This window comes from Chiloscyllium plagiosum, chromosome 2, assembly GCF_004010195.1.
Source record: "Chiloscyllium plagiosum isolate BGI_BamShark_2017 chromosome 2, ASM401019v2, whole genome shotgun sequence".
NCBI lineage: Eukaryota > Metazoa > Chordata > Chondrichthyes > Orectolobiformes > Hemiscylliidae > Chiloscyllium > Chiloscyllium plagiosum.
The window spans coordinates 139,524,443-139,541,911 of record NC_057711.1 but is presented as its reverse complement, the minus strand read 5'-3'; the positions used below and the strand labels follow the sequence as shown (position 1 = coordinate 139,541,911).

At 38.8% G+C, this 17,469-nt stretch overlaps 1 protein-coding gene across 6 annotated transcripts in view; it reads left to right on the top strand.

The window, feature by feature from the left end:
• The window catches only part of LOC122564492 (E3 ubiquitin-protein ligase RNF38), a 163,282-nt gene extending 146,169 nt beyond the window's left edge, over positions 1 to 17,113 (top strand). For 5 of the 6 annotated variants that reach the window (XM_043719481.1, XM_043719462.1, XM_043719489.1 and 2 more), the window contains 3 exons: positions 458 to 579; positions 2,925 to 3,024; positions 10,826 to 17,113. In XM_043719481.1, the coding sequence (XP_043575416.1) occupies positions 458 to 579; positions 2,925 to 3,024; positions 10,826 to 10,888 (285 nt within the window). In that variant the 3' untranslated portion in view covers positions 10,889 to 17,113. Of the gene's footprint in view, positions 1 to 457; positions 580 to 1,900; positions 2,065 to 2,924; positions 3,025 to 10,825 lie in introns of those variants that run through there. The other variant, XM_043719472.1, reaches the window with a different exon arrangement.
• The last annotated feature ends 356 nt before the right edge of the window (positions 17,114 to 17,469 follow it).

Here is a 17,469-nt window from a genome sequence, read left to right as displayed (position 1 = left end):
GTCAAGATTAGCGTGGTGCTGGAAAAGCATAATGGCCTTTTCCTATGGTTCTATGTTCACCCACCCTCAGTAACGTACATTCCACGTAAAGGTTTCAAATCCGTTAGTAAACTTGCATTTTGCGATAATGACCAAGGAATGTAGGTGAAAAATAACTATTTCATGGGTGGAAAGTGTCTCACATTTATTCTCTCAATTAAATGTAGGAAGAATACATGTATGACATGTGTAAAAACGAGATTTACTTTATAATGGTCATGTATTTATGTGCCTCCATATGAACAGTCACTAAACCTTCCAATCATCTCAGACGTCTGTTGATCTAAATAAATTTCAGGCAGTTAAACAATTCATTATAAGTAAAATACTCTCACATCTGAATGTTGGTTGAGTGCTGAAATGAAGCAATAACTTTCATCTGATAAATCACTAAATGATGCGTATATTTTGAATATAGGCACTTCTTAACCTAGCAGAACGACTGGGAGAAGCCAAACCACGTGGACTTACAAAAGCAGACATCGAACAACTTCCATCTTATAGGTTTAACCCTAACAACCACCAGTCAGAGCAGACTTTGTAAGTATATCTGATAATAATTTTACAGTAAGATTGGAATGCACCAAAAATAACCATCTTAGATTTTAAAGTGAGCAATGTTTTCATATTTTGGTGGTGTTTGTGTCAAATATACACAATTACCTTTAAAAGTAGGAGAGATAATTATAATCAAATGGGAAAGATATAGTTCCAGTTAGTTCAAAATAAGTGTTTTTACTAGCACTGACATACCTTTACTGTATATCATGAATTTTCTGGATGCTAACTATTCATGTGACAAGGATACATTTTTTAGTGCTGAATTAATTCCTTTATTAGAAGGTAAATTTTCTACATTAGCTACTTTGTGGTATAGATGTGCATGTAATTAAACCCTACTAAATTTAGTAAAGAGACAAATCAACTGGACATTGATATACAAACTGTAAACTTTAGCCATTGCACATAACATGATGTTGACAACATTTTATATTTGGAATAATTGCAAAAACACGTGGAAACATCGAATGTTGGAGCAAGAGTAGGCTTGCTCAGCCATTCAATTCGATCATGGTTAGTCATCTTATTTCAGCACCACACTCCGCTCCCTCCCCGTACCCCTTAAAGCCTTTAATGTCTATAAATCTATCTCCTTCTTTCTTGAGTATATTCAATGAATTGGCCTCCACCAACTTGTGTGGTAAAGAATCCACCACCTTCTGAGTAAAGAAATTTCTCCTCACCTCAGTCAGAAATGGTCGACCATGTACCGACAATGTGACCTGTTGTTCTAGAACCCCTAGCCAAGGGACACATTATACCTGCATCCAGTCTCTCCAGTTCTGTCAGAATTTTATACATTTCAATGAGATCCCTTCTCATTCTTCAACACTAGTGAATCCAGACTTAATATATACAATCTCCCCTCCTTTGACAAATCTGCCACTCCAGGAAACAACCTGGTGAGTCTTTGTTCTAATGCAGGTATATCTTAAGATCAGTAAGTAGACTATGACTGTATAAACTATGATAAACTCTTTGACTTGTAACAGGTTAGGTTAACCCATGTCTCCATGAACCAACTAGTTTTATTTATTCTCCCTCATCTGAACACTGCTTTTTTGAGTTTCTTCATGAAACAAAGGTATTTTTGAGTAAATGTTGGCCAGTAAGGAGGAGTTGCTGTGCTTCTCCAGTTCATTATTTCCTGATGCTGTTTATTTTTAAAATGTGGGTAAAACTGTGGTCCAGATATTTATAGGAAAGGTGCAAGGGCGATAATAGTAGATGGGAAATGTAGAGATTCTCATAATTTTAATAACAGGACCTCATAATTTTTTTTCTCTTATTTCCCACCCAGCACCTGACTAAATTGGCAAGCTGGCCAGCTATCACAGGATACAAGTCACAAGCATCAGAAGGCTGCAGCCAGAGACCCATGTGGACAGTCCCCAGCAATCAGGAAGTGTTGAGACCAGAGATCGGGGCTCAATAAGAATGGGGAAGTGTGATGAACAAGAGGATAGAAGATCAGTCTTGGGCAGGGTGAGGAAAACAGAGGTATTCTAGGGAAAGAAGGCTGGAGACTTGGTCTGTGGGAATGGAGCAGGGAAGCCGATCCAAACTAGGATTAGGACTGGCCTGGAGATCAGGGTTAGTAGAGTGGTGCTGAAGCAGAGTACCAATCAGAGGGATCAAAGCCAGAGATCAGAGCTCATGTAGGAGAAAAAGATGACCCTGAGGAGTTAAAGGTTGGTGACCTGGGAAAAGGTAGAGGAGAACCAGTTAAAGGAGATCAGAACATAGTAAATATGTAACAAAGAGGCAGTCAGAAAGAAAGAAGACCAAGAATAAGGGCTTGGTGTTGGTGCAAAAGTGGAAATTGAGAGAGAGGAAGGCCAGAGATTGGCGGGGGAAAGAAGTATCCTGAAATCAGCAAAGTGGAGGCTGAAGTAATGGAGTCATAGAGATGTACAGCACAGAAACAGACCCTTCGGTACAGCCTGTCCATGCCGACCAAATATCCCACTCAATCTAGTCCCACCTCCCAACACCCGGCCCATATCCCTCCAAACTCTTCCTATTCATATACCCATCTACATGCCTTTTAAATGTTGCAATTGCACTGGCCTCCACCACTTCCTCTGGCAGCTCATTCCATACACGTACCACCCTCTGTGTGAAAGAGTTGCCCCTGACGTCTCTTTTATATCTTTCCCCTCTCACCCTAAACCTATGCCCTGTCTTGAGAGACTCTGGGAGCACAGCAGCACCACCTCACTGGCCAACTAACTGTACTCCACACTTAATTTAAAATACCACACCATGTAATAATCTGTTGAAAACTTAATCAGCAGTTATCCCTTTTTCTACATTTTATACAGATGCGTAGTGTGCATGTGTGATTTTGAATTAAGGCAACTACTTCGAGTCTTGCCCTGCAGCCATGAGTTTCATGCCAAGTGTGTCGACAAATGGCTGAAGGTAAAATGAACTTACAATCATACACTTTGACCTGGTATCTATGTCTCCTCCTTCATTATTTTTATGATTTGAGTTTAACCTTTCTTATGCAAAAGATTTGAGAATATTTGCACAGCATTGATTCTCTTTATTTGCTATAGCTTGCATTGACAAAACTGTCATTAATTTGCTTCCGAGAGATCAATCTGAATTATTGGGAATACTGTAGTATTTGTGTTAGAGTTTGCCAAAAAACATTACCTTCAATCAACACAATGTTTTATGTCATCTCAGTATGTCTAAGACATTAGAAATGTTCTCATCTAATACAAAGTACTGACCACACTTTATCATTGCTCAATTTGTGTTTTGACTTGTTGTTTCTGGCAAAAAAAAGTCTAGTTGAAGAAAATTGCATCACTGTTTCTAATTACACTGCAAGCTTTTGTTTTGTTTAAGCAGTATAATTTCACAAATAGTGCAATCAAAAAAAATATTGTATTTCTGTAGTAACTTCCATACCCTTGGTCTCAGTTGATGATTGGTGAACAAACTGAGTATTAATTGACAGGCATTTATGGTAATACATTCAGATAAACAGCTGGGAAAAAGCTGATGTTAGAATATTGGACTTTAGAGCAGTTTCAATTTGTTTATTTTGGAGTATGGATCTGTATATTCCATTTTTGTAAACCTAATTGTGCTTCATAAAATCAAGGTGTAAAGTATCTACTGAAACGTCTATTCAGCTTTTTTAGGAAAAGATCAAATCTTTGCATATTTATGATCAATTCACTTTTTTGTTGTATCCATTTGATCTGTATAGAGGCCAACAATCTATTCAGTGTAACATTCAGGAAACAGAGTTACCATATTTTATTGAATGAGTAAGTTGCCTAAAATGATGCTGATTGGGCAGGTTCTAAGCCTTTAGGACTCAGGATAGATCTGGGGAACCAGCAGATACAGCTAAGTGTTATGATACGGGCTTAGGAAAAGCCTGGGGTTCTGTGAATGCACCAGCTTGTTATCTCATCGAATATTATAACTTGGGGTCAGTAAAATAATATCTTTTGGTGATCCAAACTGCATGTGTGCCACAAAAGTGGGCAATACTTAACACTCACAACCCACTTTACACATAGTAGGACTGAAGTCACTAGAAAAGAAAATTGGTGGAAGTAAAATCCCAGTGTGGTTATGCCCAAAACAATTTCACGTACCCCGCATCTCTTTCACGTGTGCCTGCATATTTGCATTTTCAGTCATTTGGAAGGCATACAGATGAACTTAAGACCCGTGCTATGGATCGGGCCAGATCCCCTCGAAACATTTTAAGAAAGTGGCCCAGACTCTAACTTTGCTGCTTGTTTTAAGCAGGTGTAGTGCTAATATTCCAGGAGGGATGCAGCTGGTCAAACCACTTAGTTTTAAACAAAACATTATTTATTTACAAAACTACCAAATGAAACATACACAAACGAGAACAGCACGTAGAAAAACTTAACTAATCTGAAAACTCAACAGATTATCCCAACTTAATGATGCTGTTCCCAATATTTGCAACAATCCCCATGAACACCCCTTGGCACAAAAGGTAAAATCAAACACAGGGTCTTCTAAGAGAGAAGTCCGAGAGAGGGATCGACATGGACCTGCCTCTTTCATTTAGCTGTTGCTTGGACCAACAGCCTCAAACTGCCTGACTGCTTTCAGGAAAGTACCAGACTGCCAAAACCAAATCAAACCAGAGAAAAGCTGAGCTGGGAGAACTGGCCACTTTCCTTTCATTGTGCAAGTGTTATTTTAAAAACTTGAAAGCCTTTGGCCTGAGGCAGTATCAGTTAGCTATAATCAAACAGGCCCTAAAACCCTTCATAGATTCATAGAGATGTACAGCAAGGAAACAGACCCTTTTGGTCCAATTTGTCCAAGCCAACCAGATCTCCCAAACCAATCTAGTCGCACCTCCCAATACCTGGCCCATATCCCCCCAAACCCTTCCTATTCATGTACCCATCCAGATGCCTTTTAAGTGTTGCAATTGTACCAGCCTCCACCACTTCCTCTAGCAGCTCATTCCAAACACGTACCACCCTCTGTGTGAAAACGTTGCCCCTTAGGTCTCTTTTATATCTTTCTCCTCACCCTAAACCTATGCCCTCTACTTCTGGACTCCCCCATCCCGGGGAAAAGACTTTGTCTATTTATCATATCCATGCCCCTCATGATTTTGTAAACCTCTATAAGGTTACCCCTCAGCTTCCGACGCTCCAGGGAAAACAGCCCCAGCCTATTCAACTTCTCCCTATAGCTCAAATCCTCCAACCGTGGCAACATCCTTGTAAATCTTTTCTGAACCCTTTCAAGTTTCATAACATCTTTCAGATAGGAAGGAGACCAGAATTGCACATTAATATTCCAACAGTGGCCTAACCAATGTCCTATACAGCCGCAACATGACCTCCCAACTCCTGTACTCAATACGCTGACCAACATAGGAAAGCATACCAAAGGCCGCCTTCACTATCCTATCTACCTGCGACTCCACTTTCAAGGAGCTATGAACCTGCACTCCAAGGTCTCTTTGTTCAGCAACACTCCCTAGGACCTTGCCATTAAGTGTATAAGTCCTGCTAAGATTTGCTTTCCCAAAATGCAGCATCTCACATTTATCTAAGTAAATTCCATCTGCCACTTCTCAGCCCATTGGCCCATCTGATAAGATCCTGTTGTAATCTGAGGTAATCTTCTCTGCTGTCTACTACACCTCCAATTTTGCTGTCATCTGCAAACTTACTAACTATACCTCTTTTGCTCGCATCCAAATCATTTATATAAATGATGAAAAGTAGTTGACCCAACACCAATCATTGTGGCACTCCACTGGTCACAGGCCTCCAGTCTGAAAAACGACCTTTCACCACCAACTTCTGTCTTCTACTTATGAGCCAGTTCTGTATCCAAATGGCTAGTTCTCCCTGTATTCCATGAGATGTAACCTTGCTAACCAGTCTCCCATGGGGAACCTTGTCGAATCCTTTACTGAAGTCCACATAAATTACATCTACCGCTCTGCCCTCATCAATCCTCTTTGTTACTTCTTCAAAAAAACTCAAACCAAGTTTGTGAGACATGGTTTCCCATGCACCAAGCCATATTGACTATCCCTAATCAGTCCTTGCCTTTCCAAATATATGTACATCTTGTCCCTCAGGATTCCCTCCAACAACTTGCCCACCACCGTCAGGCTCACTGGTGTATAATTCTCTGGCTTTTCCTTACCACTTTTCTTTAAACAGTGACACCACATTAGCCAACCTCCAGTCTTCCGGCATCTCACCTGTGACTATCGATGATACAAATATCTCAGTAAGAGGGCCAGCAATCTCTTCCCTCGCTTCCCACAGAGTTCGAGGGTACACCTGATCTGGTCCTGGGGATTTATCCACTTGAATGGTTTTCAAGACATCCTGCACTTCCTCCTCTGTAATATGGACATTTTTAAGATGTCACCATTTATTTCGCTACGTTCTACATCTTCTACAGTCCTTTTCCACAGTAAATACTCACTTAGTATCTCCCCATTTTCTGCTCCACAGACAAGCCGTCTTGAGGGGCCCTATTCTCTCCCTAGTTACCCTTTGTCCTTAATGTATTTGTAAATACCCTTTGGATTCTCCTTAACTCTATTTGCCAAAGCTATCTCATGCTCCCTTTTTGCCCTCCTGATTTCCCTCTTAAGTATACTCCTACTCTCTTAATACTCTTCTAAGGATTCACTCAATCTATCCTGTCTGTATCTGATATATGCTTCCTTCTTTTTCTTAACCAAACCCTCAATTTCTTTAGCCATCCAGTATTCCCTATACCTGCCAGCCTTTCCTTTCATCCTAACAGGAATATACTTGCTCTGGACTCTCATTATCTCATTTCTGAAGGCTTCCCATTTTCCAGCGGTCCCTTTACCTGTGAGCATCTGCCCCCAATCAGCTTTTGAAAGTTCTTGTCTAATGCCGTCAAAATTAGCCTTCCTTCAATTTAGAACTTCAACTTTCAGATCTGGTCTATCCTTTTCCATAGAATTATGGTCGCTGTCCCCAGAGTGCGCCCCCACTGATACCTCAGTCACCTGCCCTACCTTATTTCCGAAGAGTAGGTCAAGTTTTGCACCTTCTCAAGTAGGTACATCCACATACTGAATCAGAAAATGTTCTCGTATACACTTAACAAATTCCTCTCTATCTAAACGCTTAATACTATGGCAGTCCCAGCCTATGACTGGAAAGTTAAAATCCCCTACCATAAACCACCCTGTTATCCTTACAGATAACTGAGATCTTCTTACAAATTTCTTTCTCAATTTCCTTCTGACTATTAGGGGGTCTATAATACAATCCCCATAAGGTGATCATCCCTTTCTTATTTCTCAGTTCCACCCAAATAACTTCCTTGGTTGTATTTCCCGGAATATCCTCCCTCAGTACAGCTGTAATGCTATCCCTTATCAAAAACGCCACTTCCCCTCCTCTCTTGCCTCCCTTTCTGTCCTTTCTGTCGCACTTGTATTCTAGAACATTAAGCTACCAGTACTGTCCATCCTGAGCCAGCTTTCTGTAATTGCTATGATATCCCAGTCCCATGTTCCTAACCATGCCCTGAGTTCATCTGCCTTTCCTGTTAGGTTTCTTGCATTGAAATAAATTAAATTTAATGTATCAGTCCTACCTTGTTCTCTGCTTTGTCCCTGCCTGCCCTGACTGTTTGACTCGCCTTTGTTCTCAAGTGTACCTGCTCAGATTGATTTCTTTCCTCACTATCTCCCTGGGTCTCCCATACACCAGCTCCTCAGCCATGCATTCATCTGCTCTATCCTCCTATTCCTGCCCTCACTAGCTCATAGCAGCAGGAGTAATCCAAATATTACTACTCTCGAGGACCTCCTTTTTAAATTCCTGCCTTATTGTCTGTAATTTACCTTCAGAATCTCAACCTTTTCCCTTCCTATGTCGTTGATTCCATATGATCTCTTGGAACTCACTGTACCCCTTATTGCATTAAAACCAGTCTCAGTACCAGAAACTTAGCTGTTCGTGCTACGTTCCCCTGAGAATCCAACACCGCCCTACTTTTTCCAAAACACCATACTTGTTTGAAATGGGAATCGCCACAGATGACTCCTGCACTAGCTGCCTACCTCTCTTACCTTTCCTGGAGTTAACCCATCTATGTGACAGTATCCGCAACTTTTTCTCCCTTCCTATACCTGCCATCCATCACATCCCCTTGCTCTTGTAAATTCCTCATTGCCTCTAACTGTCTCTCCAACCGATCCATTCGATCTGATAGGATTTGCAATCAATGGCATTTATTGCAGATATGATCCTCAGTAACCCATAAACTTTCCCTAAACTCCCACATCCGACATGAAGAGGATATCTCTGTACCAAAGGCCATTTTTGCTTCTTTCAGTCTACAGACCCAGAAAATAGCACTGTCTTATTCCTCTACAAAACACTGCTCCAGTTTAAATTAATACTTATGGCTTATGTTTTAAGTTTAATCCAGAGACATATCTCAATAAAACATATAATCAAGAAAGAGCCCACTCTACTCACTACTGTAGTCTTACTGTAAGGCCACACTTAAAATATCTACTTACCTGTTTCTGTGCTGTGACCTCTCCCAAACAGGTTCCTCCAAGATTAGTCGTGAATTTCACTGTTTGTTAATTCTCCCAGACGCACTCCAATGTCCAGCGATACATAAATACAAACAGCAAAGGCAGTAACTGTGCAGGTTCACTGCTGTGTTAGTTAGTTATGTGGGTTTCTTTCTCTCTCTCTGTCTCTCCTGCACTGACTTCACCATGTGCTGGCTTTGTCTGTTCCTCTCCCTTTTAAAAGTGCTGTTGTTTTGACTTTTTTTCTCTCCAAAATTGCAAAACAATGCAACAGCATATAAAACAGTAATTGCTGCTCCTGGAATTCGAGGAAATCACCTCCAATACCTAAAACACCTCAAAAAAGGAGCAGCTGTTACAACCAGAAATTTTTCCTTTCCTCCATCTTGGATTACCCAGAATCCCCTCAAACTTAGACTTTTCGGAGCCTGTGTCTTTTATGACCACTGAAAAAAAATCCAAGGACAACATAACCTTTTTAAAGAAGCAGCATCATTACACCCGAGAGATATCATTAACTATTATTTTTATGCATAGTAGGTGAATGTACAGAATAGTCATTATAATCAAATTTCACCTTGACATAACTAATTAAGAAGTCAAAACATATACTATGCCATCAGCAGACCCAGCCAATACTTCCTAAGCAAGGAATCTTGTATACTGATGTGTTCTGGATCTCCCTAAAAATAGAAGAGTTTGTATAAATCCATCGAAACTGGGTACGAAGTTTAAAAAGCTGAAAATGTGTTGCTGGAAAAACGCAGCAGGTCAGGCAGCATCCAAGGAGCAGGAGAATCGACGTTTCGGCCTGAGCCGTTCTTCAGGAATTCCTGCTCCTTGGATGCTGCCTGACCTGCTGCGCTTTTCCAGCAACACATTTTCAGCTCTGATCTCCAGCATCTGCAGTCCTCACTTCCTCCACAAAGTTTAAAAAGTCAAGAAATACAGCAGTGAAATTTCACATACTATTTTTCCAGTAAAGTTGGTATAAACAGCAATACTACTTGAAGGTTATGACAACACATGTAGAGCTCATTAATTCTGCTTTAGCTTTACTGTATATTGCTGAGTAATATGTGCTGTTCATTCACTTTATAGAGAGCCGTATCATAGAGTTTGGTATAATGGGATAAATATTCGCCGATGGTAAATTTATGACATGATTTTGCCTCAGTGTAATTTTATTCAATTCTTTCTCGGCATCATCACCTGTTCCTGTGACACCTAATATGTGATTTTAAAAAATATATATGAATAATTGTAAAAGATATTTACTTTCTTTCCCATTCATTTTTGTACTCTGCTACATATAGTTACTTTTGCTGAAATTGCATTGAAGAGTTTTTTTCAGTTCTTCATTGTGTATTTAACCACACAAGATATACAACGATGTTCTGTTTAACTGTGCAATGAGCATTTAACAAGCAAGAATGCAATAGTTTCAATATTTAAATAAACCTGAAGATACTAACATCACCTGGAATCTGTTCTGGAATTTTAAAATAACTTGAATTGGGATAAATGCAAAATGTGCCATTGGATGCATTGCAAATATTTTGGGAGAGTTGGAAGAGGTATGCTGAATTTATGATTTGTGCCTTTTATTGTTGTATAATAAAATGCTGTAATGCATGATTAGTAATCTAACGTGTTTATTTCAGATTCTGCTCCAGATACACGGGTCATCCTACATTAACATAGGAACTGGGAGTGGGAGTAGGCAATTCAGCCCTTCTTGCCTGCTCCACCATTTACCATGATCATGACTGACCTTATCCTGGTCTCAACTCCACTTTCCTGCCTGCTTCCCATAGCCCTGTATTCCACTTTTCATCAGAAACCTATCTGTTCCTTTCTTGAGAAATCTGTTGGTTGATTCTGCCTCCACTGCACCCTGAGCAGTGAGTTCTACAGATTCACAACCCTCTGAGAAAATGTGAGGCATGCTGCATGAATATCAGTGTCTGTTTTGTGTGAAGTGATATATGGTTAAGATGAATCCATGAAGATACTTGAGTTTGGGACCAGGAATCACAGGATTGGTTTATGACGTTTTTTCAGTATACTTTTGATTTTAGTGTCTTCAAAATGTAATACAAATATATTAAACATGATTTTGCTTTTCTTTTTCTCCAGGCAAATCGTACATGTCCAATTTGTCGAGCTGATGCTTCGGAAGTTCACAGAGATTCAGAATGAAACCAATCAAATAGCACAAATTTGGGTGTACTTTGTGGCATATAAATGAACTATTCATTGAACTTAACCTATTGTGGCTTCCAGCCTTCCCTTTACATTAAGGGTCATAATGTGATGCAGTCATTTGACCTTCCTTTGCACTGTGTGATTCAATGACTTATAAAGCTTATATAGTCTTCACATTGAAACAATTATGGGATTGTTATACTAACAGTGTGATTGGAACTCCAAAGATTTTTTTTCAGCTTAAATTTGTGTGTGCACTAACATTCCCTGGTTTTTGTGTGATCATTCCAGGTGTTGCTGCAGGATTACTATAGATGTGATCTTTTGGCATGTGTGCTTTTTTGATTTTATTTATATATATATATATATATATATATATATATATAATATATATATATGTATAAATAAAGAGGTAGTTAAACTGTTTTAGCGATCTACCTTATAGAGCATTCAGGTACTGTGAGTGAGTATGATTGTAAGCGTGCAAGTATTTTAGCCACATGTACTACTTCCAGACAAGCTTAAGTACTGGCATAACGTGAGTTGTATGTGTGTAGTCTTAATTATGCTGAAATGTATAGCTGTGTTATTTAAACAGTACTAGTACTGTACACTGGTTTCTCTCTTTGTTTGCAGTTGCACACTGTATACTAAGGGTGCAACAATTATGAATTTTTTTTCACTCAGTTGCTCCTCAGTATTTTATATTGGCAGATTAGAAGAGCATATATTTATAACACACCCCAGCTAAATGATTAAGGGTGAAAGATTGTGCAAATTTATAAAACTATTATTACCCAGAGAACCAAAGCGGTGAGTGGCTGAAATAATTTGCTGCGTTTTCCTGTAATATATGGTGACTGGAAGTCTTATACAAGCAGAGTGACAGAGGTTTAAAACTGGGTGTGCTATAAAAATATCATTTATTGCTAGATATTACTGGCCAGTCTAAAAATGTGGGTCTCAGGTGTGCAACAAAGTCCTATCAGCACCTTAAAATGTAACCTTGGTTGTTAAACTACTTTGCTATCTTGAAAAATTTAATTCTCTGCTTTATCCTTTGATCTTAATATCAATGCCATGTTTTAACACTACCTTCAACTTAATGTTGCTTTCTTTTAAAAATCTGGTTTGAGCACAGCATAAGTAGGCACTCTGCTCCAAATTTTATACTAGCTTTCAGCTCCGCCTTTCAAATTATATTTCTAACTAATTGAATATTTTCTCCCATCTTTAATTTTTAGTTCCATTGTATGTAATATTTTATATAATTACATTTTCTTAGATTTGGTTATATACGTTTCTCCATGTATATCTCAAACTAACCCAATTAGAATTATTCACACTTGCAAAAGGCCAAGTCACAGAACTAAGCAGATTCTGTTTTAAAACTTGTAGGAAAGCATTGAGCAGTTATTTTTTGCCCCTGAGCAATTATTAGACCAGAGACCTATTACGTCGTGATGAGGACAATAATCAACAGTCATGAAGAGCTCCTCAAAAGAAGTATTTGATTCAATTCTAAGGAAATTTTGTAAAGAAAAATTACTATTTTTATAGTATAGTCGGGATTAATTGTTGAATGTGAACATTTGGGGATAAAGTAGAGATCATACAGATTTGCAATGAAGAAAAAACGAAACTTATTTTTTGTTTCTCCAAGAATGTCATTGCTCAGTGGTCATCTTTGAATCTGTATTGATTATTCTTGTAGACTTAACACTTTGCTAGTAAAAATTGAACCCAATGTTTGATTAAAGCAATGATTGCAATCTGTTGGTTTGGAAACTGTTATTATGAATACAACTTGAGACTTATTGTAATTATTTAATGGTCACACCTACAGCAGGTGATTTATTTGTTTTCTATTTGGTTGGATTATTGAGATGTTTGGGAACTTGGTATTGTCACAGATCAGACCTGTCTATAACTGCTTAACACTTAAATTGGGTGCAAAAGCAGAACTAATGTTCCCTTCCCCTACCTAATTATTTTTCATTTTATAAACATGGTCTAAAAAAATCTTGGAACTGATGATTTCTGGTCTTTTGCTTCAGTTGTAGTAGAAACTAAATGCAAACCCCATCTGTGGACTCAAGTTTTCTTCTCTCTATTTTCATCATGGAATAATGGTATCAGTATGTCAATGTTATTGGTTTGAAACATGCTATAAAATTGGATTCAGTAGAATTTCACAAGAACGTTGAGTAATCCGACCACCAAGAAATTTGTCTTGAGTCTGTGTTTTTGATTTTCAGTATTCACCAGATGTTACCAACCAGTGTTAATTTTTCACACACATGCTGCTGGTCCTGAACTGAATGCTGTTTCTCAAGGCCTATCTAGTGTTTCTAAAAGACTTGCTGAAAGCTTTGCTCAGACATTTAAAATGCAAGAATAGATGCCTAATTTATCTGTTCAGTTATTTGTATAAACATGAGCATTCTTTATCATTGAGCCTGAATGCATTGTGTGTGGGTTCTTGAATGGAAATTAGATATATATAAAGAAAATTTGCTGAAATTTTCAACATTGCACAATGAATTTGTAAACTTAACTAGAATGACCTGTATTTCAGAACGTTTGATAAATTCTAAGCTAATTGCTCTTATTTATTATTTATGCAACACAACATTTGCACATCATGAAAGAGAAGTTGGAAATGCAAGTCTTTTAGAAATGCTGTTTTTCTCCTCTTGTCCAGTCTCTTCTCAGTTACATCTATGATTTCTCTGACATTTTATCATCCGTTTCAGAATTTCCAGTTTGTGGGCTCCAGCCGCCTCCTGTTTACTATGACCGTGCAGTCCCTTTACATGTCCATCTCCCATCAGGATGGTCTCAGGGCTCTGTGTGCTTCTAGAAAAAAAGCCTAAACTGTCTTCTTCCACCACCACCCTCCTCCGTGTGGCCGAGCTCGTTCTCACTTCAAACAACTTCTCTTTTAATCCTTCTCACTTTCTTCAGGTCAAAGAGTTACTCACATGGGGCCCCATTTATTCCTGTCTCTTTGTGGAGTACATGAACATTTCTTGTTCCAGTCCTTTCCGGCCACCAACCACAACCTTCTCCAGTGTATCAATGATCTCGCTGGTGCTGCTTACCTCTCTCATCCAGAATTGGGATGGTTTATCAATTTCTCTTCCAATTTCAACCTTGTTCTCACCTTCATCTGGTCCATCTCTGACTCCTCCCTTCTTTTCCTTGGCAAGTCTGTTTCTATTTCTCAGGAAAGGCAGTCCGTCAATATCAACTACAAATCAACCAACTCTACATTTACCTTGAATGTACTTCCTCACATCCTACTTCCTGTAAAGACTCTTCCATTCACACAGTTCCTGTGTCTCCATCACATCTGTTCTGATGATGCCAACTTTGAAGAGGAGGCTTCCAAAATGTCCACCTTCCTCAACTCTTGATTCCCCAGCAATATAATTGAAAGGGCCCTCAGCCAGGTCTGACCCATCTCCCGTAGTTCAGTCCTTACCCCCTTCTCTTCCCTGACACAACGGAGGTAGAGCTCCCCTCCCTTTTGTCCTGACCTTCCATCCCACCAGTTTCCACAGTTAGAGGATTATTAGCCCCCTCCAGCAGGATGCCACCACCAGACATATATTCTTCTCCTCTCCCTTGTCAGCCTTCTGCAAGGACCATTCCTCTGGGTCCACTCCTCCTTCACTCCCAGCAGCCCCCTCAAAGCCCCAGGCACCTTCCCCTGCAACAGCAGTAGTTGTAACTTGTTGAAAACCTGCTCATTTATTTCCGCCCTCTTAAGTATCCAAAGGCCCAAACGCACCTTCCAAATGAAGCAGTGCTTTACCTGCGCTTCACTCAATCTGGTGTATGCTCACTGCTCATTATGTGATCTCCTCTGTATTGAAGAAGCAAAGCATAGATTGGGTGACCACTTCATGGAACATCTACATTCTGTCCGCAAAAAGATCCTGAGTTTCAAATTGCCTGCCACTTCAACGCACCACCTTGTTCCCTGGCCAAAGTTTATCTCAAGATTGCTGTAGTGCTCCAGCAAAATTTAGCTTAAGCTGGAAGAACAGCGCTTCACCTTCTGCTTGGAAACTCTATCTACATCTGGACTCAATATGTAGTTCGACAGTTTTGGAGCTTGAGGCACCTTCTCCATGTCCTTATCCTCAGCCCCATGCACCAGGCCTTTGTATCACATGGTCACTACTCATTGTTAGCTGCTAACAATCACCATGAGCATCTAATCATTCTTCTAAGCTGACCATTACCCAATCTTTTGTCTGTCCAACTGTTCTTCTGTCCGAGCTCTGTGTCCACTTATAGTTTACCCCATCGGTCGGTCGTGTGCACACCTATATAAACACAAATTTTTCCTAGCTACCATCAGTTCCGAAGACAGGTCACCAGATGCAAAACATTAGCTGATCTCCCTCCACAGATGCTGCCAAAACTGCTGAGATTTTCCAGCAATTGTTTTAAATAAATGCTGGATTGTTACGATGCAGTCTGTTCTAGCATCATTATATGGATATTTACAATTAATTCTGATTCTAAAGTTATGGGACTTTGTTGAAATGTATACATTCTACTTAAGAAAATTTGTAGCTTGGGTAATGTTATGTCTGTCCTTGAAAATGGCTATAGGAGACTAATTGAAAGAGCTCCTATCTGTCTTAAAACAACATTGAAGTTAGCGTTTTCTGTTATCAGTGCTTTCTTTAACTATTTCCTGTAACACCAAATATAAACAACTCACAACTGCCGCATGATACCACATTGCATTACAATGACATTTCTAGTGACAATGCATTATAAGCAGAATGTACACAGATATTGTATCCCTGCTACACTGCGAGCACTTAAAATGTTTTTAAGCAGCTGTATATCAGTTGTTTTGCTTATAGTGTACTATAGCTATGAATGCTGAGACTGAAATGCATACGTAGTATTAACTGGACAACATCATTTAGGTTGAACAGTGCTGCCTTATTTGTTAAAATAGACCATAATCTTCTTCATAAAAAAGTTAATTATCATTGTGACCGTATAACTTAGGAAGTCCAACCTGAAGGATAAAATTTGCGTAAGCCAGGATTGGAGTTTTTTTTAATTTGGGGGGAAGGAATATATAACTTAGTTATATATTCCTTATAACTTAGTTGAATGATGTAAATTGAGGCTGAGAGGAGGTACTGTAATAGTTAGGTTGGGTTATTGGCAAAGTTAATTGTTGCACTCTTAATACTTAATCACTTTTGAAATGTTTCTCATGTTGTTTGCATGGAAACTCTAGAACAGTTGTGTGCAGACCTTGCTTTCTGTGGTCAGTGTGTACTAAACACATGTGCATGTGTATCAAAGGAGACCATATTGGCAACGGCTGCTTTTGCCCAGCTAGGTCTGGTGTGGGTGGAAATGGAGAGTCATGCTGAACTATTACTGCCATGAAATGAAATGCGCATTTATATATTTAATCCCGCAGTCCGTATGATACAAGAAAAGCAACAATATACAATAAGATTTAATATGTCTTGGTCAACCCCACAAGTTTATTGATTGTGTCCTGCTTAAAGTTTTGTGTTTTGCATGGGTTTTTGGTGGATAGTTTCAAACTTACATTAATTTTGTAAACAAAAATCAATAAGATCTTGTGATATCCCAGGTTATAGTCATTATATTGAGAAGCCAAAACTAGACTGCTAAAGTTTAAACATTTAGCATTACTTGGTCCATTGTCTTAATACTGTCGTATTGGATTCTGGAATGCTAGTTTTTCAACAGCAGTCTAAACTTTGAGGAGAAGCATAACCTAAAGCACAAAATCTGGGTCATCTTTAGGTCTTAATAGACATTTTAGTGTGGGATTTTTCTTTGGTACATATACATTTACCTCATTTTGCCACTTATGTATTTAAAATTGCTAACGAATCAGAAACAAAAACAAATTATTTCTATTGACTTCATTTTGGAGTGTTTCATTAAATCATACATACATTGTATCATTTACTATGACAAGTAGTTTTCAATGTTGTATTATAAATCGACCTGTAACCAAATCATTTGAAGGCTTGATAAATTTTTAACAAAATTTGTACATTTTTTATGAAAGTTACTAGTAATGCTTTACTAAGTAGTGCAATTAATTTTTATTTTTAATCCCTGTGCCCAGTTTTGGAGTTGAGAGGGTTGTTCATTAATAAATGTACGATGTATACTTGCTCAGTTGACTTTTTATCTTGGCTGGTCAGAATGTTGACTTTATTTTTCTACCAACATTTTCTGTCTTTTATCCCACAAGTCTAGAGATATTTTCTCATGTTATTTTGTGTTTAAAGAAATGAAATCAGTAAGATCTAAAAGATAGTGATCTAGCTCCATATCCATAATCCTGATGGGAAACTGGAATTATGAAATAAAAACAAAGTAAGTTGGCGTATAATGGCTGCCAGTGTTTGAGGAGAGATCGACAGTGAGTTTTTAAACATGATCAGCTCTCTCATCTCTGCATCCTTGCTGATTCTGTCGCTCCTAGTTTTGCCAGTGATGATGAATCGACCCCTGTAAGCCAAGAAACTTGAACTGTCGATGGG